Source organism: Lithobates pipiens, unplaced genomic scaffold (assembly GCF_037356315.1).
Source record: "Lithobates pipiens isolate NorthernLeopardFrog02 unplaced genomic scaffold, aLitPip1_a1.2 Scaffold_10, whole genome shotgun sequence".
Taxonomy (NCBI): domain Eukaryota; kingdom Metazoa; phylum Chordata; class Amphibia; order Anura; family Ranidae; genus Lithobates; species Lithobates pipiens.
The window spans coordinates 6,561,220-6,585,030 of NW_027507686.1; the positions used below are offsets into that span (position 1 = coordinate 6,561,220).

The 23,811-nt window shown below is 48.7% G+C and overlaps 1 protein-coding gene across 3 annotated transcripts in view; it reads right to left on the minus strand.

Moving 5' to 3' along the window:
• Positions 1–23,811, minus strand: part of PLCG2 (phospholipase C gamma 2) — a 232,807-nt gene that overhangs the window by 15,731 nt on the left and 193,265 nt on the right. For 2 of the 3 annotated variants that reach the window (XM_077451297.1, XM_077451305.1), the window contains exons 32-33: positions 19,844–20,010; positions 14,372–14,418 (exon numbers count right to left, since the gene is read on the minus strand). In XM_077451297.1, the coding sequence (XP_077307423.1) occupies positions 14,373–14,418; positions 19,844–20,010 (213 nt within the window). In that variant the 3' untranslated portion in view covers position 14,372. The remainder of the gene's footprint in view (positions 1–14,371; positions 14,419–19,843; positions 20,011–23,811) is intronic. The other variant, XM_077451313.1, reaches the window with a different exon arrangement.

Sequence of the window (23,811 nt, forward strand, 5' to 3'; positions counted from 1 at the left end):
TCTTGAAGAAACCACATGGTCTGTGACGAAACACGTCGGTGCGGAGTTAATGACGTCATCGCGCAATCCCAGAAGCGATGGTCAGTGGTTTCATAGAGAGATTATACTGACGTATTTTTAAAGGGGACGATGATTTAAAGTGAACATACGACAGTGTACTGGCTTAAACTGTGCTTCATTTATGAGTGGTTTTTTTTTTTTTTCATAAAAGTGGTGTTTGAATTTAATACACAATGTTGGCTGTTGGGTTATTTGATGTCACTATTACTGTCCTATGATTCATTGTTATATTTGATGATTTGAGGTATTTAGAGTTCTGTTGGTTGCACTGTACTTTTTTTTTTATACATTTACTTTTTTACTATATCCTTTGCATATCAGAACAGATTGTTTTCCTTCTACTTGTTGCTGTGAGGAGCATCCAGGCCATCTAAAACTATACAATTATTGACTTCAATGGAGTCAGTGATAAGGAACACCTCCATCGCATACTAGGAAGCCCCTCAATAGGTTCCTGAATTCTCACGTTGCATTGTGTGGTGTGGGATGGGCGTTCTTTGGTGTTGACTTTTCTGAAAGTCAGAATCGAAATACTGCCAGAACCTGAAATAGGAGAGGGGGGTCAGCACTTTACTGTCCTTCAGACCTTGGGGACCAGAATGTGCTCAGTGGGATTAGATTACGCCTCATACTTGGTGATCAGTGGGAGTAAAAAAATTGCATAGCACCCCTGTGGTTAGATGGAGGATGAATAGTTCCCAATCATTAGGTATTAATGGGAGGAATAGTGCCCCATTGTTGGTATCAGTGGTAGGAATAGTGCCCCCATCATTGGTGCCAGTGGGAGGAATAGTGCCCCATTGTTGGTATCAGTGGGAAGAATAGTGCCCCCATCATTGGTGCCAGTGGTAGGAATAGTGCCCCCATCATTGGTGCCAGTGGGAGGAATAGCGCCCCATCATTGGTGTCAGTGGGAAGAATAGTGCCCCCATCATTGGTGCCAGTGGGAGGAATAGCGCCCCATCATTGGTGTCAGTGGGAGGAATAGTGTCCCATCATTGGTGCCAGTGGGAGGAATAGCACCCCATCATTGGTGTCAGTGGGAGGAATAGTGTCCCATCATTGGTGTCAGTGGGAGGAATAGTGCCCCATCATTGGTGTCAGTGGGAGGAATAGTGCTCCATCATTGGTGTCAGTGGGAGGAATCGTTTCCCGTCATTGGTGTCAGTGGGAGGAATAGTGCCCCATCATTGGTGTCAGTGGGAGGAATAGTGCCCCATCATTGGTGTCAGTGGGAGGAATAGTGTCCCATCATTGGTGTCAGTGGGAGGAATAGTACCCCGTCATTGGTGTCAGTGGGAGGAATAGTACCCCATCATTGGTGTCAGTGGGAGGAATAGTTCCCCATTGTTAGTGTCAGAGGGAGGGATAGTGCCCCATCATTGGTGTCAGTGGGAGGAATAGTGCCCCATCATTGGTGTCAGTGGGAGGAATAGTGTCCCATCATTGGTGTCAGTGGGAGGAATAGTACCCCGTCATTGGTGTCAGTGGGAGGAATAGTACCCCATCATTGGTGTCAGTGGGAGGAATAGTTCCCCATTGTTAGTGTCAGAGGGAGGGATAGTGCCTCATCTTTGGTGTTAGAGGAAGAATTTATGCTCCATCATTGGTGTCAGTGGAAATAGAATAATAAATACCCCATTGTTGATATCAAAGGGAGGAAATGTGCCCCAAGGGCCAGATAAAGGCAAGCAACTTCCGTATCCAGGCCCACAAGCTGCATTTTGGAGACCACTGGGCCAACCAATAAGCGTATCTGTGTGTAAAGACTTACTATAGTGGTGGTCAACTTTCTTGATGTAGGGGGCCTCAAGTGTGGCTCCTGACATTACCAAAGGGTCACACATAATATTTAGTAAATGTAATGCTATAAAAAGCTGTAATCAAACATGCAACAGGAGACGGTCAGAGGCTACAGGGATGCTATAAGAAATGGTCAGGGACTATGGGCATACTAAAAGAGATGATCAGAGACTATGGACAAGCTAGGAGGAGATGTTCTAAGACTACGGGCATGCTAAAAGAGATGGTCAGAGACTGTGGACATGCTACAGGGGGTGGCCTAAGACTAAGGGCATGCTACAACACATGGTCAAAGACTATGGACATGCTTGGAGGAGATGTTCTAAGACTAAGGGCACGTAACAAGAGATGGTCAAAGACTTTGGACATGCTAAGAGAAGATGATTTAAGACAAAGGGCATACTACAAGAGAGGGGCAGAGACGTTTCACATTCTAGAGGGAGATGATCTAAGACTAAGGGCATGCTACAAGAGATGGTCAATGATCATGAACAAGCTACAGAAGATGATCAAAGACTAAAGGCATGCTCAGGGCCGTCTTTAAGGCAGGGCAAAAGGGGCAGCTGCCCTGGGCCCTGTCATTGTTGTGGGGCCCAAAACAGCTGCCTCATACTTGCCACCTATCTAGGTTTAAATTAACCTTGTCCCTTGAAGTTTTATTCCTGTGCTGTGTCCTAATATCTGCGTGAAGTGCTGGTACGAATGCTGCCCAGCTCTGCCCTATTGTTGTGTGCGAGTGACTCACCTGCAGACCCTGTGTTTACATGTAAATAAACCAGTATTCATATGTAAATAGCGGCGACAATACTAAGTAAATAGTTGCGGCTGGCGGCATTGATATTTAAATAAAGGCGGCATTCCTATGTATATCATGCTCCCCTGCTGTGAGGAGGTGATGCGCTGTAACCTCTAGCAACTAATCAGTGAGCCGTAACATGTGCTGTAACCTCTAGCAACTAGTAGTAAGCAGTAATGATATGCTGTAACTGCTGGCAACCAATCGCAATTGCTGCCTGATCTGATACAGAAAACTGATTTTAGGTCTAGCTGCTATTTATTGTATGTCTCCGAGTAGGTGGAGAGGGAAATTGGATGGGGGGGGGGGGGGGGGGGCAAGAAAAATCTTGCCCAGGGCCGTCTTTAATATAGTTTGGGCCCTGGGCAAGATTTTTCTTGCTCCCCCCCATCCAATTTCATAGGTGGCAAGTATGAGGCAGCTGTTTTGGGCCCCACAACAATGACAGGGCCCAAGGCAGCTGTCCCTTTTGCCTTGCCTTAAAGACGGCCCTGAGCATGCCTTTAGTCTTAGATCATCTTCTGTAGCTTGTTCATGATCATTGACCATCTCTTGTAGCATGCCCTTAGTCTTAGATCATCTCCCCCTAGAATGTGAAACGTCTCTGCCCCTCTCTTGTAGTATGCCCTTTGTCTTAAATCATCTTCTCTTAGCATGTCCAAAGTCTTTGACTATCTCTTGTAGTATGCCCTTAGTCTTAGATTATCTGCTGTAGCATGTCCATAGCCTTTGACCATCTCTTGTAGCGTGCCCTTAGTCTTAGAACATCTCCTCCAAGCATGTCCATAGTCTTTGACCATGTGTTGTAGCATGCCCTTATGTCTTATGCTACAGAAGATGGTCAGAAACTATGGATATGCTAAGAGGAGATGATCCATGACTAAGGTCATGCTACAAGAGATGACTAGAGACTGTAGACATGCTGCAAGAGATTGCCAGAGACTGCAGACATGTTGAAGGAGACTTGTCAAACTACAAACATGACATAAGAGTTGTAGACCGAGGACTAGTGATGGCCGAACGGTTCGCCCGGCGGTCGTTTCGCGGCGAATTTCCGACTTTCGCCGTCCGCGGGTTCGAACGCCTTTTTCCGTCGTTCGCCCCGGCGGACTTACGTGTTTAATGTATACAAGAACTTTAACCTTTCGTGACACGTTTATCATGTGTTACAGGACAACCAATTGAGACATGACAGCTCATGGACACTTGGACATTCCCCCTAACCTATAAATACACCCGATCCGGTGGCCATTTTACATTCTTTCTTCTGTCACTGTAGGGAAAGGATCCTGTGTGGAGTAGGGACAGAGAAAACGCTAGCTATTTGGTACACAAAAGTTCTTTTCAGGACTGGTATAGGTGTTAGGTCAGCAGCCTGAGTTTCTTTTGTCAGTTTAGATAAAGGGACAGAGCGCTGTATGCTGCTATTTTAGGGACAGCTCAGCCAGATTAGTCTTTCTTCATCATCATCATCATCATCATCATTAGCTGTTACTATCAGGTCCACAAAAGAGCTGTTCCAGCTAATCGTTCCAGCCTACTCTTTTTTGCCAATTTGTATAGGGACAGGCAGGAAGCAGTGTGTCAGGCAGTGAGGATAATTTTAAAGACTTGCTGTTACTATTAGTTCCACAAAGGTTCTTTTCAGGACTGGTATCAGTGGTACGGTAATAGGCTTGTACACGTATAATATTCTTTCTTCCAAATATAGAAAGAATATTATACTTGACTGCTGCCCTTCTGCTGCAGTCTGCTAATCATTCACAACTCACTTGTTCCACAAAGCTCTTTATCAGGACTGGTAACTTGGTCTGTCTAGGGTGCTACGGTACATAGGCTTGGGTGCGGTACAGTCTGCTGTTCTGTAAGGACCGCTATCGGTCCACAATACATAGGGTTGCCGTGCACTACTGCTGACCGCTGCCCTATACTGCAGCAGTCCTTCATTGGTATAGGGACTGACGTACAGTCTGCTAATCACTAACACACAACCTGCTTGGTCCACAAAAGTTCTTATAAGGACTGGTAACTTGGTATAGGGTGCTACGGTACATAGGCCTGAGTGCGTTACAGTCTGCTGTTCTGTAAGGACCGCTATCGGTCCACAATACATAGGGTTGCCGTGCACTACTGCTGACCGCTGCCCTATACTGCAGCAGTCCTTCAGCGGTATAGGGACTGACGCACAGTCTGCTAAACACTAACACACAACCTGCTTGGTCCACAAAAGTTTTTATAAGGACTGGTAACTTGGTATAGGGTGCTACGGTACATAGGCCTGAGTGCAGTACAGTCTGCTGTTCTGTAAGGACCGCTATCGGTCCACAATACATAGGGTTGCCGTGCACTACTGCTGACCGCTGCCCTATACTGCAGCAGTCCTTCATTGGTATAGGGACTGACGTACAGTCTGCTAATCACTAACACACAACCTGCTTGGTCCACAAAAGTTCTTATAAGGACTGGTAACTTGGTATAGGGTGCTACGGTACATAGGCCTGAGTGCGTTACAGTCTGCTGTTCTGTAAGGACCGCTATCGGTCCACAATACATAGGGTTGACGTGCACCACTGCTGACCGCTGCCCTATACTGCAGCAGTCCTTCAGCGGTATAGGGACTGACGTACAGTCTGCTAAACACTAATACACAACCTGCTTGGTCCACAAAAGTTCTTATAAGGACTGGTAACTTGGTATAGGGTGCTACGGTACATAGGCTTGAGTGCGGTACAGTCTGCTGTTCTGTAAGGACCGCTATCGGTCCACAATAGATAGGGTTGACGTGCACCACTGCTGACCGCTGCCCTATACTGCAGCAGTCCTTCAGCGGTATAGGGACTGACGCACAGTCTGCTAAACACTAACACACAACCTGCTTGGTCCACAAAAGTTTTTATAAGGACTGGTAACTTGGTATAGGGTGCTACGGTACATAGGCCTGAGTGCGTTACAGTCTGCTGTTCTGTAAGGACCGCTATCGGTCCACAATACATAGGGTTGCCGTGCACTACTGCTGACCGCTGCCCTATACTGCAGCAGTCCTTCATTGGTATAGGGACTGACGTACAGTCTGCTAATCACTAACACACAACCTGCTTGGTCCACAAAAGTTCTTATAAGGACTGGTAACTTGGTATAGGGTGCTACGGTACATAGGCCTGAGTGCGTTACAGTCTGCTGTTCTGTAAGGACCGCTATCGGTCCACAATACATAGGGTTGACGTGCACCACTGCTGACCGCTGCCCTATACTGCAGCAGTCCTTCAGCGGTATAGGGACTGACGTACAGTCTGCTAAACACTAATACACAACCTGCTTGGTCCACAAAAGTTCTTATAAGGACTGGTAACTTGGTATAGGGTGCTACGGTACATAGGCTTGAGTGCGGTACAGTCTGCTGTTCTGTAAGGACCGCTATCGGTCCACAATACATAGGGTTGCCGTGCACTACTGCTGACCGCTGCCCTATACTGCAGCAGTCCTTCATTGGTATAGGGACTGACGTACAGTCTGCTAATCACTAACACACAACCTGCTTGTTCCACAAAAGTTCTTATAAGGACTGGTAACTTGGTATAGGGTGCTACGGTACATAGGCTTGAGTGCGGTACAGTCTGCTGTTCTGTAAGGACCGCTATCGGTCCACAATAGATAGGGTTGACGTGCACCACTGCTGACCGCTGCCCTATACTGCAGCAGTCCTTCAGCGGTATAGGGACTGACGTACAGTCTGCTAAACACTAATACACAACCTGCTTGGTCCACAAAAGTTCTTATAAGGACTGGTAACTTGGTATAGGGTGCTACGGTACATAGGCTTGAGTGCGGTACAGTCTGCTGTTCTGTAAGGACCGCTATCGGTCCACAATAGATAGGGTTGACGTGCACCACTGCTGACCGCTGCCCTATACTGCAGCAGTCCTTCAGCGGTATAGGGACTGACGTACAGTCTGCTAAACACTAATACACAACCTGCTTGGTCCACAAAAGTTCTTATAAGGACTGGTAACTTGGTATAGGGTGCTACGGTACATAGGCTTGAGTGCGGTACAGTCTGCTGTTCTGTAAGGACCGCTATCGGTCCACAATACATAGGGTTGCCGTGCACTACTGCTGACCGCTGCCCTATACTGCAGCAGTCCTTCATTGGTATAGGGACTGACGTACAGTCTGCTAATCACTAACACACAACCTGCTTGTTCCACAAAAGTTCTTATAAGGACTGGTAACTTGGTATAGGGTGCTACGGTACATAGGCTTGAGTGCGGTACAGTCTGCTGTTCTGTAAGGACCGCTATCGGTCCACAATAGATAGGGTTGACGTGCACCACTGCTGACCGCTGCCCTATACTGCAGCAGTCCTTCAGCGGTATAGGGACTGACGTACAGTCTGCTAAACACTAATACACAACCTGCTTGGTCCACAAAAGTTCTTATAAGGACTGGTAACTTGGTATAGGGTGCTACGGTACATAGGCTTGAGTGCGGTACAGTCTGCTGTTCTGTAAGGACCGCTATCGGTCCACAATAGATAGGGTTGACGTGCACCACTGCTGACCGCTGCCCTATACTGCAGCAGTCCTTCAGCGGTATAGGGACTGACGTACAGTCTGCTAAACACTAATACACAACCTGCTTGGTCCACAAAAGTTCTTATAAGGACTGGTAACTTGGTATAGGGTGCTACGGTACATAGGCTTGAGTGCGGTACAGTCTGCTGTTCTGTAAGGACCGCTATAGGTCCACAATAGATAGGGTTGACGTGCACCACTGCTGACCGCTCACCTATACTGCAGCAGTCCTTCAGCGGTATAGGGACTAAGAGTTTTGTCACAGGGTCATTTAAAAAATGACATGCAGAGGAAGAGGCAGGCCCTTCCGCAGGGGTGGTAGGGGTAGGGCAGGAGCAACAGGCTTGAGCCAAAGTGGGAAGTTGCAGAAGGTGCGTTCAATTACTTTAAAGGATGCACCAGACTTGGTTGAGTGGCTCGCTCAGCCTTACTCTTCTGCACCCTCCTCATCCTCTCGATCTGCACCCTCTTCTTCACTCTCTGCTATGTGCACCCCCAAAGACACTACCACCAACAACACGACCACCACCACCACCACCACATACCTTCCGCTTGAGTCACTGGAATTATTTTCCGATCCATATCAAGAGGACATTTCTGATGCGCAGCCACTCTTGGTATTGGATCAGGAAGAGGAGGTAGCAACAAGCGCTACTCAGCAGTCTGACGCCAGTACCCAGATCAGCCCAAGGAGGAGGTTGGTCCCCGGTGTTGCTGCCTACTCTACTTATAGCGGTGGGGAAGGTGACGTTGATGATGACGTGTCTAGTGATGTCACGTGGGTGCCCACAAGAGAGGAAGAGGAGGGGAGTTCAGAGGGAGATATGGACCAGCAGATAGGGAGGAGAAGCAGCAATGACTTACATTGCACAGCAGGGACAAAGCAGACTGCAAATGTATCAGGAGCGAGTCATCGACCATGTACGGTCACATCTGGCGCTCCCAGGACACCGGCACATGGCTCCGCAGTGTGGGCTTTTTTTAACGTGTCCGCTGCTGACAATAGCGTTGCCATCTGCAATCTTTGCAGTCAACGCGTTAGTCGCGGTAAGCCCAATACTCACCTAGGGACGACCGCCTTAAGAAGGCACATGAGCAGCCATCACCGAGCCCAGTGGGAGCAACGGAACACACAAAGCCACACTGCAGGCTCTCACCGTCCAGCCTCGTCTTCTACTTCTCCTTCTCCTCTCTCCTCACAATTGTCCTCCACTCCACCTTCCATCACGCCAAGCTCACATTTTTCTGCAAAAAGGCAGGCTTCCGTGGGCCTAATGTTTGAGCGTAAAAAAATGATGACGCCGGATAACCCTCTTGCCCAACGGTTGGCGGCTGGCTTGTCAGAACTCATAGCCCGCCAACTACTGCCATATAAACTGGTGGACTCGGAGGCCTTTCGCAAATTTGTGGCCATTGGAACACCACAATGGAAGGTCCCAGGAAGGAAGTATTTCTCAGAGAAGGGCATCCCAGAGCTATATGGCCATGTTCAGCGGCAAGTGAATGTATCTCTGGCACACAGTGTCGGTGCCAAGATACATCTGACCACAGACACGTGGTCTAGCAAACACGGGCAGGGAAGGTATATCAGTTTTACTGCCCACTGGGTGAACCTTCTGACGGCCGTCAAGCATGTAACCCGTGGCACCCGTGTAGATTTGGTTTTACCGCCACGGATTGCATGCAGGCCTGACTCTTCTTCTCCTCCTCCTACTCCATCCTCCTCCCTCTCCTCCTCAGCTGCCTCCTCCTTTTCCGCTGCTAGCGTCTCTTCCACTGCACCGCCCAAGCTCCCCAGAACCTATTCCACATGCCAGGTGAGACGTTGCCATGCCGTGCTGCGTCTGTTGTGCCTGGAAGCAAAGAGCCACACTGGCCCGGCACTCCTTTCAGCTTTGCGTTCACAGGCAGATGAGTGGCTAACACCGCTCAATTTGACAGTTGGTAAAGTGGTGTGTGACAACGGTGCCAATCTGCTTAGCGCATTGAAACAGGGCAAAATCACGCACGTGCCGTGCATGGCACACGTCTTAAACTTGGTCGTGCAGCGATTCCTTGTCAAATACCCTGGGGTCCAGGACATCTTGCGGCAGGCAAGGAAAATCTCGGCCCATTTCAGAAGATCTTACACGGCCATGGCTCGCCTTGCTGACATTCAGCGGCGACACCATCTGCCGGTCAGACGTCTTATTTGCGATTGCCCGACGCGATGGAACTCAACCTTCTATATGCTTGATAGGCTGCTCCAGCAGAAACGTGCAGTTAACGTCTACCTGTATGAACTCTGCGAAAGAAACGGTTCTGGGGAGCTGGGTTTTTTTTCACCGCGCCAGTGGCTGCTCATGCGCGACACATGCAGACTTCTGCGGCCATTTGAGGAGATCACCAAACTGGTCAGTCGCAGCCATGGCGCCATCAGTGACATGGTACCTTATGCCTTCTTTCTGGAGCGTGCATTGCGTCGTGTCATTGATCAGGCTGTGGAGGAGCAGGAGCGGGAAGATGAGGAAGTCGCAATGCTGGATGAATTCCCAGGGGGGGCTACTCTATCTGAGACAAGTCAACAACAGGAGTCTGATGAGGAGTCAGAGGAGGATGGTGCCGGGGCGGATGAGCAGGAGCAAGAAGAGCATGCTTTAAACCTTTCTGGGATCCCTGTTGTGCGAGGATGGGGAGAGGAGAATGAAGAGGACGACATTATCCTGGATGATGAGCAGGAGCCAGGCCACCACACCGCTTCCACTTTAGTGCAAATGGGGGCCTTCATGCTCCAGTGTTTTAATAGGGACCCCCGTATAAAAAGCATGAGGGTCAAGGACCAGTACTGGGTGGCAACGTACTTAGACCCCCGGTACAAACACAAAATGGCGGAAATGTTACCGCCGTCGCAGAGGGCTGTCAGAATGCAGCACTTCCAGGCCTTGCTTCGAGAAATGCTGCATTCTGCTTTTGCGTGCGCTGGCAGAGGAGCAATTCCCACTCCCAGAGAAGGATTTGCGGGTACCAATCCAACAGCGCCTGCAAGAAGAGGCCGGTTTGAAGATGTGTTGGTGACTTCGGATATGAGGTCATTCTTTCAGCCGACCCATCGACAGGTGTCATCCGGATCCAGCATCAGGGAACGCCTAGACCGTCAGGTGTCCGACTACATTGGGTTAACGGCCGATGTGGACGCTCTGAGGAGTGATGAACCCCTAGACTACTGGGTGGGCAGGCTTGACCTCTGGCCAGAGCTTGCCCAATTTGCAATCGAACTGTTGGCTTGCCCCTCATCCAGTGTCCTGTCCGAAAGGACGTTCAGCGCAGCAGGGGGGATTGTGACCGATAAGCGTACTCGCCTAGCTCACCACAGTGTTAACTACCTCACATTTCTAAAAATGAATGAGGCATGGATCTCGGAGGAATTCAACACATGTGATCAGTAGACCATGTATATGTCTATAAACAATTTTTGGAATCAAGCACACAGACCTTCTTAATTCATTTGGCTCACTTCCCTGACCCAAAAAAGCACACCGTACTATATGCCCCTACCCTCCTCTTTGAAGAGGTTGAGCGGTGTCATATTTCTACTGGGGCTGCTTATTATGAGGGGTTCCCACCATCCCTGTGCTGTGCTGACTTCCTCCTGGGTGTTCTTATTATGAGGGGCTCCCACCATCCCTGTGCTGTGCTGACTTCCTCCTGGGGGTTCTTATTATGAGGGGATCACACCATCCCTGTGCTGTGCTGACTTCCTCCTGGGGCTGCTTACGGTGCTGCTGTCAGCGCTGTATGTCACGGAGCTGCTGTCAGCGCTGTATGTCACGGAGCTGCTGTCAGCGCTGTATGTCACGGAGCTGCTGTCAGCGCTGTATGTCACGGAGCTGCTGTCAGCGCTGTATGTCACGGAGCTGCTGTCAGCGCTGTATGTCACGGAGCTGCTGTCAGCGCTGTATGTCACGGAGCTGCTGTCAGCGCTGTATGTCACGGAGCTGCTGTCAGCGCTGTATGTCACGGAGCTGCTGTCAGCGCTGTATGTCACGGAGCTGCTGTCAGCGCTGTATGTCACGGAGCTGCTGTCAGCGCTGTATGTCACGGAGCTGCTGTCAGCGCTGTATGTCACGGTGCTGCTGTCAGCGCTGTATGTCACGGAGCTGCTGTCAGCGCTGTATGTCACGGAGCTGCTGTCAGTGCTGTATGTCACGGAGCTGCTGTCAGCGCTGTATGTCACGGAGCTGCTGTCAGCGCTGTATGTCACGGAGCTGCTGTCAGCGCTGTATGTCACGGTGCTGCTGTCAGCGCTGTATGTCACGGAGCTGCTGTCAGCGCTGTATGTCACGGAGCTGCTGTCAGCGCTGTATGTCACGGAGCTGCTGTCAGCGCTGTATGTCACGGAGCTGCTGTCAGCGCTGTATGTCACGGAGCTGCTGTCAGCGCTGTATGTCACGGTGCTGCTGTCAGCGCTGTATGTCACGGAGCTGCTGTCAGCGCTGTATGTCACGGAGCTGCTGTCAGTGCTGTATGTCACGGAGCTGCTGTCAGCGCTGTATGTCACGGAGCTGCTGTCAGCGCTGTATGTCACGGAGCTGCTGTCAGCGCTGTATGTCACGGTGCTGCTGTCAGCGCTGTATGTCACGGAGCTGCTGTCAGCGCTGTATGTCACGGAGCTGCTGTCAGCGCTGTATGTCACGGAGCTGCTGTCAGCGCTGTATGTCACGGAGCTGCTGTCAGCGCTGTATGTCACGGAGCTGCTGTCAGCGCTGTATGTCACGGTGCTGATGTCAGTGCTCTGTATTACGGTGCTGCTGTCAGTGCTCTGTATCTCCTGCACCCTCTTGTTTGCCTACCCTGGTCCCTGACCTTCCCTCTCCTCCATTGCCTTCATTAGCTCCATAGTCCTGAATTGTCAGAACAATTTCCCAAATAAAAAAAAAATGCTTGTAGTTATCGATCCCAAATTCACCTCATACATGTATTATGCTATTGTCCAGGTGGTGGGACTACGTGCTACCCCCTAATAATTACCCCGTGGCCGCAAATTCGACCTAAAGGTTTGCGAAATTCGCCTCCCATTGAAGTCAATGGAGCCCGCGGCGAACGGTCGTTTTCGCGAACGTTTGTGTCCGTTCGCGTTTCGCGTTCGCGAAACGTCCCGTCGGAAGTTCGTCCATCACTACCGAGGACATGCTTTAGGACAGTGGTCATCACTCCTGTCCTCATAGCCCACCAACAGGCCAGGTTTTATGTATTACCTTGGGGGGAGATGCCGACTAGAATACGGCAATCACTGAGCAGCGAATGAGATCACCTGTCATGGATTTCAGTTATCTTGCAAACCTGGCCTGTTAGTGGGCCCTGAGGACGGGGCTGATGACCACTGCTTTAGGAGACTGGAAACACATTATATGGCATCGTAGACTGGAGAGATATTATACAGTAAAACCTTGGTTTGAGAGTAACTTGGCTTGAGAGTGTTTTGCAAGACAAGCAAAATGTTTTAATACATTTTGACTTAATATACAAGCAATGGCTTTATATACAAGTAGCAACTGTGTATAAAAGAGAAGCGAGGAGCCTCTAAGTGTAGCAATGTGGTTACATTTAATGAAGTTACAACATTTAGCTACATATTGATACACTTAGAGGCTCCTCTCTTCTCTTTAAGGCCTCTTTCACACCAACGTGCCGTTCAGGCCCGCCTGTCAGTTTTTCAGGCGGACCTGAACGGGTGCTCCATAGAGCTCTATGGAGCGTCGGATGTCAGCGGTGACATGTCCGCTGACATCCGACCCGCTCCGATCCGAAAAAGTGTGACGGAGGAAAAAGCTATTTTTCCATCCGTCTGCGGATCGGATCGGATGACGACGGGCACTGCGGTCCGTCGTCATCCGATCTCCCATAGGGGAGAGCGGCGCTGTGACAGGTCCGTCCCTGCGCAGTGTGCAGAGACAGACCTGTCATCTCCCTGCTCAGCAGGGATCGGCGGAGTGATCCCCGCTGAGCAAACGGACATCCACGGGGCGGATCAGAACTGATCCGCCCCGTGTGAAAGGACCCTAAGGCTGCATTCACACCTGAGCGTAGCTTTTCAAGCGTTTTTTGCGGCGTTTTTTACCGCGATTTGCGGCATTTTTTACCGCGATTTGCAGCGTTTTTTACCGCGATTCGCGGCGTTTTTTGCCGCGTTTTGTCGCAAATTTGTGCAGGGCAAAAGGTCACCAATGTTAAAAGAAGAAAAACGCCCAAATCAGCCCGATTTTCGCGACAAAAAAGGGTCCGGAACTTGTTTGAGCTTCAGGCGTAGGGCTTCAGGCGACTTGGAGTGGAGATGTGAACCATCTCCATTGAGAATAATGGATTTTTTACCCTCCAGCGTTTTGTAGCTTCAGGCGAAGGGCTACAAAACGCTCAGGTGTGAATGGGGTCTTATACTCCGTAGCTCTTACTGGGTTTTGCTTCTAACCCCCCTGTGGAGGATTCCATTTGTGGATGGACCTTTTATGGTTACACAACCCATCACATCGCTATAATCTTTTTATATGGACTATAAACTGAAAGACCGATGAATAAATGGCCGTGGAACAAATCATTTGAGTTTCCATTATTTCTGATGGAGAAATGTGCTTTGATATACAAGTGCTTTGGATTACAAGCATGCTTCTGGAACGAATTCCGCTCGCAATCCAAGGTTTTTCTGACTGTTGGAGATCACTGCTACTACAGACTTTTGTACAAACCAATGCTTCCATGTTTCTGCCCCCCCCCACAGCCACCTTGACTGGTGGCACATTTGATATACTGTAGCTTTTAGCAATATCCAAAAATAAAAGATTAGAGGGAAAAAATAAAATGCCAAATGAGACGGACTGCACAGAAAATACATAAAATAACGTAAAACAAAGAAAACAAGCATTTAAACTTCTAGAAGCCAGTGTAAAGAATACTTTCCATTTACTGGCTTCAGAAAGCACCAACACACAGACTACCGTCTTTAGGGGCCCCCCGAGGGCGTAACAGGAAGGGCCGAAGGCCTGGCACCCAGGGACTTTCAAGGTAGAGGATCCCAAGTTGTTGGCAAATTAATTCTATAAGGAAAATTCCCTTTGGCTAATGTTACCCATTGTACCCGGAGCACAGGTAGGTCTCAGGTGTCAGTTACCTTAGTACTCAAGCAGATTCTGATGGCTGTACTTGCGGGGCCCTGGTCTGAAATAAGAGAGAGATAAGAAGTGATTCTAAAAAAAACGAGTTGACATGATGGTTTCAAATGTTCTGTTCTGTCTTTTTTGCGAAACACAGCTGGCTACATACTAATGAGACGCTCGGTAAATTACTTTTGCTGCGCAGCTTCGCCTGTTAAGGATATTATTACACAGTAACAGACTTTCTGGCAGGATCAACAGGTAATACAACTATTTTATGGGGGAAGGGGGCTCGGAAAAACAAAGACTGCTATGTGACAGACTGTCATATAGGTCATTTTTTGATTTTGCCCAGAGTTCCACCTCAAGGCTTTTTTTTTTATATTCAATTATAGTGTAACTTTCACTATTAGGATTAGGATTTAGGTTTACCTTTCAAAGACAATCTGTACATATAGGAGAGATACACTATATAGTCAGAAGTCTGTAGACACCTGACCATCACACCCATATGGGCTTGTTGGACACCCGATCATTGCACCCATATAAGCTTGTTGTACACTTGACCATCGCACCCATACAAGATTTTTGGACACCTGACCACCACACTGATATGGGCTTTTTGGACACCTGACCATAGCAACCCACATTAGCTTGTTGGACCCCTGACCCTCACACCCATATGAGCATGTTGGACACCTGACCATCACACCTATATGAGCTTGTTGGACCCCTGACCATCGCACCCATACAAGCTTGTTGGACACCTGACCATCACACTCATATGGGCTTTGTAGACACCTGACCATCGCAACCATATATGCTTGTTGGACCCCTGACCATCACACCTATATGAGCTTGTTGGACCCTTGACCATTGCACCCATAGGTGCTTGTTGGACACATGACCATCACACCCATATAAGCTTGTTGGACCCTTGATCATCGCACCCATACAAGCTTGATGGACACCTGACCATCACACCTATATGGGCATTTTGGACACCTGACCATCAAACTCATATGAGCTTGTTGGACTCCTGACCTTCACACCCACATGAGCTTGTTGGACTCCTGACCTTCACACCCACATGAGCTTGTTGAACACCTGACCAACACACCTATATGAGCTTGTTGGATCTCTGACCATCGCACCCACATGAGCTTGTTGGACTCCTGACCTTCACACCCACATGAGCTTGTTGAACACCTAACCAACACACCTATATGAGCTTGTTGGATCTCTGACCATCGCACCCACATGAGCTTGTTGGACACCTGACCATCATACCTGTATGAGGTTGTTGAATCCCTGACCATCGCACCCACATTAGCTTTTTGGACACCTGACCATCACACCCATATGAGCTTTATTGGACTCCTGACCATCACACCCATATAAACTTGTAGGAACCCTGACCATCACACCCATATGAGCTTTATTGGACTCCTGACCATTGCACCCATATAAACTTGTAGGACTCCTGACCATCACACCCATATGAGCTTGTTGGACACCTGACCATCACACCCATGTGATTTTGTTGGACCCCATCACACCTATATGAACTTGCTGGACCCCTGACCATTACACCTATATGAACTTGTTGGACCCCAGATCATCACACCTATATGAACTTGCTGGAACCCTGACCATTACACCTATATGAACTTGTTGGACCCCAGATCATTACACCTATATGAACTTGTTGGACCCCTGACCATTACACCTACATGAACTTGTTGGACCCCAGATCATCACATCTATATGGGCTTGTTGGACTCCAGATCATCACATCTATATAAGCTTGTTGGACCCCTGGGCATCACCCCTTTATGAGCTTGTTGGACCCTTGACCATCACACCTATATGAGCTTGTTGGACATCCCATTCCAAAATAATGTACATTAATATGGAGTTGACCCTCTTTGCGGCTAAACAGCCTTCACTCTCCTAGAAAGGCTCTCCTGGAGGGCGTCTGTGATAATTTGAGCCTATTCATCCCAAAGAACTATTGTGAGGCCAGGTCAGGGGCGGACTGACCATTCGGGCACTCGGGCACTGCCCGAGGCCCTCATGCCACTAAGGGGCCCCATCAGATTTGCCATCCTCAATAAAACCAGGGACAGTATGTAAAAATCTGTGTTTTTTAAAAAAAATCCCAAGATTATAGCTGCCCCGCCTCTCCAGTAACTTTGTGTGTATGTGTATTCTGTGTGTGTACACTGTGTGTGTGTGTGTATTTGTGTCTGTGTGTGTATACTGTATGCGTGTGTGTATACTGTGTGGCCCCATAATCTATTGCCTGGGGGCCCCATAATCTTCTATTGCCCTGGGGCCTCATAATCTCCTATTGTCCGGGGGCCCCATAATCTCCTATTGCCTGGGGGCCCCATAATCTCCTATTGCCTGGGGGCCTCATAATCTCCTATTGTCCGGGGGCCTCATAATCTCCTATTGTCCGGGGGCCCCATAATCTCCTATTGCCCGGGGGCCCCATGAGTTGTCAGTCCGCCCCTGGGCCAGGTACTGATGTTGGATGAGAAGATCTGGCTCGGAAATTGGTATTCCAATTCATCCAGTTGTTGAGGGCTCTGTGAGTTCCTCCACACTGAACTCATGTCTTTATGGAGCTGGCTTTGTGCACAGGGGTACAGTCTTGGTGGAACGGATTTGGGCCTTCACCAAACTATTACCACAAGGTTAGTAGTGCACATTGTCTAAAATGACTTTACTGGGAACAACTGAACTTTACTTTACTTGAATACCCTTTACTGGGAACAACTGAATTCAATTATTTGGAGGGGCGTTCTCACTTTTTGCCACCTAGGTAGGTGTGGTCAGTTGTCCAAGATCCTTTGGCCATATAGCATATTATTGATATTATTTATTAGTGATAACGAGCCCTCATCTAGAGTAAGAAAACACAGTAGGTTAATAAATGTCACATGAATCACCGACAACCACAGACAGAAGCCAACTCTTTTGAGAACCAAGTGCAAAACAGAGAACTCAATGGCCACCACCAACTAGGACTATACTAGATCGTGAACCACAACACCAAGAAGACAAAAGAGAAATATGACCACAAAAAAACACAGACTATGACTAAGGACAGCAATGAGTCTTAGTGCTACAACACGTCAGTAGGACACCTGTGAAGAAGAGACACCACCACCAATGAAAACACATGCTTGTACAGCCCATGACTCTATGACACCCATTGGACCACTAGGTCCAGCATGCTCCACAAAAGGTTAACATGAGTTGCCACCACCTTGTAAAGCAACTCGGTCACGACAATCAATGTGTGAAGGTGTTCCCTCAACAAAGCCATGGAGTACTCCCAGCTCCTGTGAATTTTGCTTTAGGAAAGAGAAAAAGCCAACTAAAGAATCTGGAGGATCTGGCACTTCCAAGAGCAGGCATGTACTGGCCATTGGGACTACCGGGAGTTTCCCGGTGGGCCGATGGCTCAGTGGGCAACTCTGATGTAAGGGGGCTGGTGATAGGACACTCTGATGTAAGGGGGCTGCTCATGGGACACTCTGATGTAAGGGGGCTGCTCATGGGACACTCTGATGTAAGGGGGTGCTCATGGGACACTCTGATGTAAGGGGCTGCTGATGGGGAACTCTGATGTAAGGGGGCTGGTGATGGGACACTCTGATGTAAGGGGACTGCTGATGGGACACTCTGATGTGAGGGGGCTGCTCATGGGACACTCTGATGTAAGGGGGCTGCTCATGGGACACTGTGATGTAAGGGGGTGCTCATGGGACACTCTGATGTAAGGGGGTGCTGATGGGACACTCTGATGTAAGGGGCTGCTGATGGGGCACTCTGATGTAAGGGGGCTGGTGATGGGACACTCTGATGTAAGGGGGCTGCTGATGGGACACTCTGATGTAAGGGGCTGCTGATGGGACACTCTGATGTAAGGGGGTGCTCATGGGACACTCTGATGTAAGGGGGTGCTGATGGGATGCTCTGATGTAAGGGGGCTGCTCATGGGACACTCTGATGTAAGGGGGCTGCCGATGGGACACTCTGATGTAAGGGGGTGCTGATGGGACACTCTGTTGTAAGGGGGCTGGTGATGGGACACTCTGATGTAAGGGGGCTGGCAATGGGACACTCTGATGTAAGGGGGGTGCTGATGGGACACTCTGTTGTAAGGGGGCTGGTGATGGGACACTCTGATGTAAGGGGGCTGGTGATGGGACACTCTGATGTAAGGGGGCTGGTGATGGGACACTCTGATGTAAGGGGCTGCTGATGGGGCACTCTGATGTAAGGGGGTGCTGATGGGACACTCTGATGTAAGGGGCTGCTGATGGGGCACTCTGATGTAAGGGGGCTGGTGATGGGACACTCTGATGTAAGGGGGCTGCTGATGGGACACTCTGATGTAAGGGGCTGCTGATGGGACACTCTGATGTAAGGGGTTGCTCATGGGACACTTTGATGTAAGGGGTTGCTCATGGGACACTTTGATGTAAGGGGCTGCTGATGGGACACTCTGATGTAAGGGGTTGCTCATGGGACACTTTGATGTAAGGGGGCTGCCGATGGGACACTCTGATGTAAGGGGGCTGGCAATGGGACACTCTGATGTAAGGGGGCTGGTGATGGGACACTCTGATGTAAGGGAGTGCTAATGGGACACTCAAAATGTAAGTGGGCCGGTCTGGATGAAGTCCAGGGCCAAATTTCTGTCCCAGTCCAGCCCTGTCCAAGAGTGTCGATTTACTGGTCACCTTCTGTGCTCCGTGGTTCCTTCTACCGACTGTCACATCACCACAAAACACAGCAGTAAGAAAGAGGCCAGCGGATCCAACCAAAGCGCGCAGCAGGAGACAAGAAAAATCGACACTCCCGGAAGTATCGAAATCTGAAAATTCTTTACCCGGCACTTCCTCTTCACTACAATGGCAGTGGGGGTGGGGGGCGGTGGAAATCATCAGTATTCAAGGTCTTCTTTATTTCACATATTGATTTTAGTGACGGCATCGCTTTAAGGTCTACCCGTGGTTGGCCGATCTCCATTACCTTGTTTCACTTACAAAAGGACGGGTCTTTAAAAACTAGGATTTCAGGTTTTTGCGTAGAGGTCAGAATCGCCCTCCTTTTTTTTTTTTTTTTTTTACAACCCTTAATGAATTCCAGTTACGTGATTTCCATGCCTGAGTTCCCAGTCCAACCATCTGCTTCCATCATGAGGGGTTCTCACATCTCACAGAATGCAGGAGAAGGACTGAGACTGCCCAGAGTGGGTAGCAGAGCCAAGATTTTTGGTAAGGAGATCTCACCACTGGTGATGTACCAAGCCAGCGGGGACCTTAGGACCTCACAACCCATAAAACTCAAATGTAAAAATTGTACACATTTCTAGTAAACTTTTTACTTTTGGTTACTTTAGTGTGTGCCGAGTCATTTTTTACGAACAGATAAGAGAAGTCAGGAATGAAATGATTGTTGGGGCGTACCTCCGAGGATCTGGGATTGTCCTGATGTCATTCATCGGCTGTCGCCCCATGGCTTCTCTGCTGGGAGCTCTAATGTTGTCGTGGGTGTCGTACAAAGAGACCTCGTTATTTTGGGCTGCCCGCCGCCGAAGATCTCCCGAGGAAGTGTACAAGCCTTCTTCATTGCCCTAAGGAGACAGTGGTGACATCATTATCCGCAGTTGGTCAAGGCCCGTCCGTCATATCCCTGGTGTACAACGGGGGCTCAACACACATTTCTGGGGGTCCCCAGATTTTTAATGTACATATTCATTAGATGAGGTTCTATGCAGAAAGGCTTCACGGCATCATCGTAAAGACAACTTCTCGTGCGTTATAGACAGTATATCAGGGGTCTCCAAACTGCGGCCCAAGAGGCCGGATGTGGTGCTTTGCTTGCCTTTATCTGGCCCTTGGGGCAGTGGCGTAACTAGAACCTTCAGGGCCCCGATGCAAGAAACCATGAAGGGCCTCCCTGAACCCCAGCCAGGGCCCTTCCCTCCGAGGTGGAACTCCGGGCGTGGTCACAGGTAGGACCTTTGTGAGCCCTGTAGTTCCACCACTGGCATCAGTAGTTTTTTTTTATTCGTTTTTTATTTTATTTTTAGGTGCCGCCATTGTCCCTAGGCAGGATGGGGTCCCCGTCCCCAGAAGAGATGAGGTCCTTTTCTCCAGGGCAGATGAAGTTACTGCCCCCAGGTGAGAAGGGGTCCCTGTCCCTGTCCCCAGGGGAGATGGGGGTCCCTGTCCCCACGTGAGAAGGGGTCCCTGTCCCCAGGGGGAGATGGAGGGGGTATGTAATGGTGTGTGGGGGATGGGGTCCTCTCACTCACCATGACCAAGCTGTAGGCTGCACACTCATCCATGTTGGCCTGGGCTCCATCCAGTGTGCTGGACGGGCGATCAGCATATCTCCCAGGGCTGCACTGCATCTGTGTGCTTAAAGTTTGTTTACCTGGGAGAAGTATGCAGTGCAGTGTGGGCCGGACTCGGGGGGGGGGGGGGCAGACTCTGGCTGGGGAGAACAGACATTGGACTGAGCGGCAATGTATGGAGCAGGAGAGGGGTACTCTGAGGCGCGGCCGAGGACACAGGTCATGCGGGGAATGCACAACTAAAGAGCAGCCAGTGCGATAGTCGAGCATGGAGCTCTGATAGTCACTCTCCACCTCCACCACCCGTGTGCATGGTGCACTGGTACTCCTAGCTGCCTATGCTGCTGCCGGCCATATGTAGAAGGGGCTGCATGGGCCCCCTGCATCACAGGGCCCGGTTGCGGTCGCGACTGCTGCACCCCCTATAGTTACGCCCCTGCCTTGGGGTACCATGCCATCCACTGACACAAATGATGGGGCACTATTCCTCCCACTGACACCAACAATGGGGCACTATTCCTCCCACTGATACCAATGATGGGGCACTGTTTACTCTCACTGACACCAATGATGGGGCACTATTCCTCCCACTAATACCAATGATGGGCACTATTCCTCCCACTGGCACTAATGATGGGGCACTATTCCTCCCACTGATACCAATGATGGGGCAATATACCTCCCACTGATACCAATGATGGGGCACTATTCCTCCCATTGATACCAATTATGGGCACTATTCTGCCCACTAATACCAATGATGGGGCACTGTTTACTGACACCAATGATGGGGCACTATTCCTCCCACTAATACCAACGATGGGGCACTATTACTCCCACTGGCACTAATGATGGGGCACTATTCCTCCCAGTGACACCAATGATGGGCCACTATTCCTCCCACTGATACCAATGATGAGGCAATATCCCTCTCACTGACACCAATGACGGGTCACTATTCCTCCCATTGATACCAATGATGGGGCACTATTCGTCCCACTGATACCAATGATGGGGCACTATATATCCCACTGACACCAATGATGGGGCAATATTCCTTCCACTGATATGATGGGGCACTATTCCTCCCACTGACACCAATGATGGGGCACTATTCCTCCCACTGACACCAATGATGGGGCACTATTCCTCCCACTGACACCAATGATGGGGCACCATTCCTCCCACTCACACCATCGATCGTTTCTCAGCCCATCACGGTGTGAGGATGAGATTGCGGTAACATCTTGTTACCGCTTACAGTGTACACCAATCACACTGATTGCCCCCACCCCCCCAATAAAGAGGACCTGTCACCACAGTCCATCAGAGTACCCGAGTACCTGTCACAGCCCATCAGAGTAGCTGTCACAGTTCATCTTAATACCCGAGTACCTGTCACAGTCCATATGAGTACCTGAGTACCTATCACTGCCCTTCAGAGTACCCAAATACCAGTCACCAGGCCATCAGAGTACCCGAGTACCTGTCACCAGCCCATCAGAGTACCAGAGTACCTATCTGCAGCCCATCAAAGTACCCGAGTACCTATTTGCAGCACATGCCTCATAGAATATACGTTGGGGTGTTTGCTTTCCAAAATGGGGTCATTTTGTGGGTAATTGCACTGTCCTGGTGCTCCAGGACCTTCAAAAGTGTGATGGGTAGGAATGAAATGAGATGTGTAATTTATGCTCCTAAAACGCCTGAAGGTACTACTTCAATGTTCAGCCTCTCTATGTGGCCAGGCTGTGTAAAAGTCCTACACATGTGGTATCGCCATACTCGGGAAGAGTAGCAGAATGTGTTTTGGGGTGTAATTTTTGCTATATACATGCTATGTGTTAGAAATATCCTATAAATTGACAACTTTGTGTAAAAAAAAATGCGTTTTCATTTTTTTACACATATTCCAAAAACTTCTGGAAAAAAATGAACTGTTCAAAAGACTCATTATGCCTCACAGATTATACGTTGGTGTGTTTGCTTTCCAAAATGGGGTCATTTTATGGGCAATTCCATTGTCCTGGTACTCCAGGGCCTTCAAAAGTGTAATAGGTGGTTGTGAAATGAGATGCGTCATTTTTGCTCGTAGAACGTCTGAAGGTACTACATCAATGTTGGTGCTCTGTATGTGGCCAGGCTGTGTAAAAGTCTCACACATGTGGTATTGCCGTACTCGGGAAGAGTAGCAGAATGTGTTTTTGGGTGTAATTTTTGCTATATACATGCTATGTGTTAGAAATATCTTATAAATTGACAACTTTGTGTAAAAAAAAAAAAAAAATGTGTTTTCATTTTTTTTCACATATTCCAAAAACTTCTGGAAAAAAATGAACCGCTCAAAAGACTCATTATGCCTCATAGAATATACTTTGGGGTGTTTGCTTTCCAAAATGGGGTCATTTTATGGGAAATTCCATTGTCCTGGTACTCCAGGGCCTTCAAAAGTGTAATAGGTGGCTGTGAAATAAGATGCGTAATTTTTGCTCGTAGAACATCTGAAGGTACTACATCAATGTTGGTGCTCTGTATGTGGCCAGGCTGTGTAAAAGTCTCACACATGTGGTATCGCCGTACTCGGGAAGAGTAGCAGAATGTATTTTGGGGTGTAATTTGTTGTATGCATATGCTGTGTGTGAGAAATAACCTGATAATATGACAATTTTGTAAAAAAATAAATAAAAAAACAAAAAAAAATCTTCATTTTGCAAAGAATTGTGGGAAAAAATGACAACTTAAAAAAACTCACCATGCTACTTACTTAATACCTTGGAATGTCTACTTTCTAAAAAGGGGTCATTTGGGGGGTATTTGTACTTTCCTGACTTGTTAGTGTCTCAAGAAATGAGGTACACCTGATGTACTGAAGGCCTGATCAGAAGTGATCAATTTTCAGCGATTGGCACCATAGTTTGTAGACTCTATAACTTTCACAAACACCAAATAATATACACTGATGTGGGTTATTTTTACCAAAGATAGGTAGCAGTATAAATTTTGGTGAAAAATTTATGAAGAAAAATGACTAATTAGCAAAAATTTATGACAGAAACAAAGAAAAAGGCATTTTTT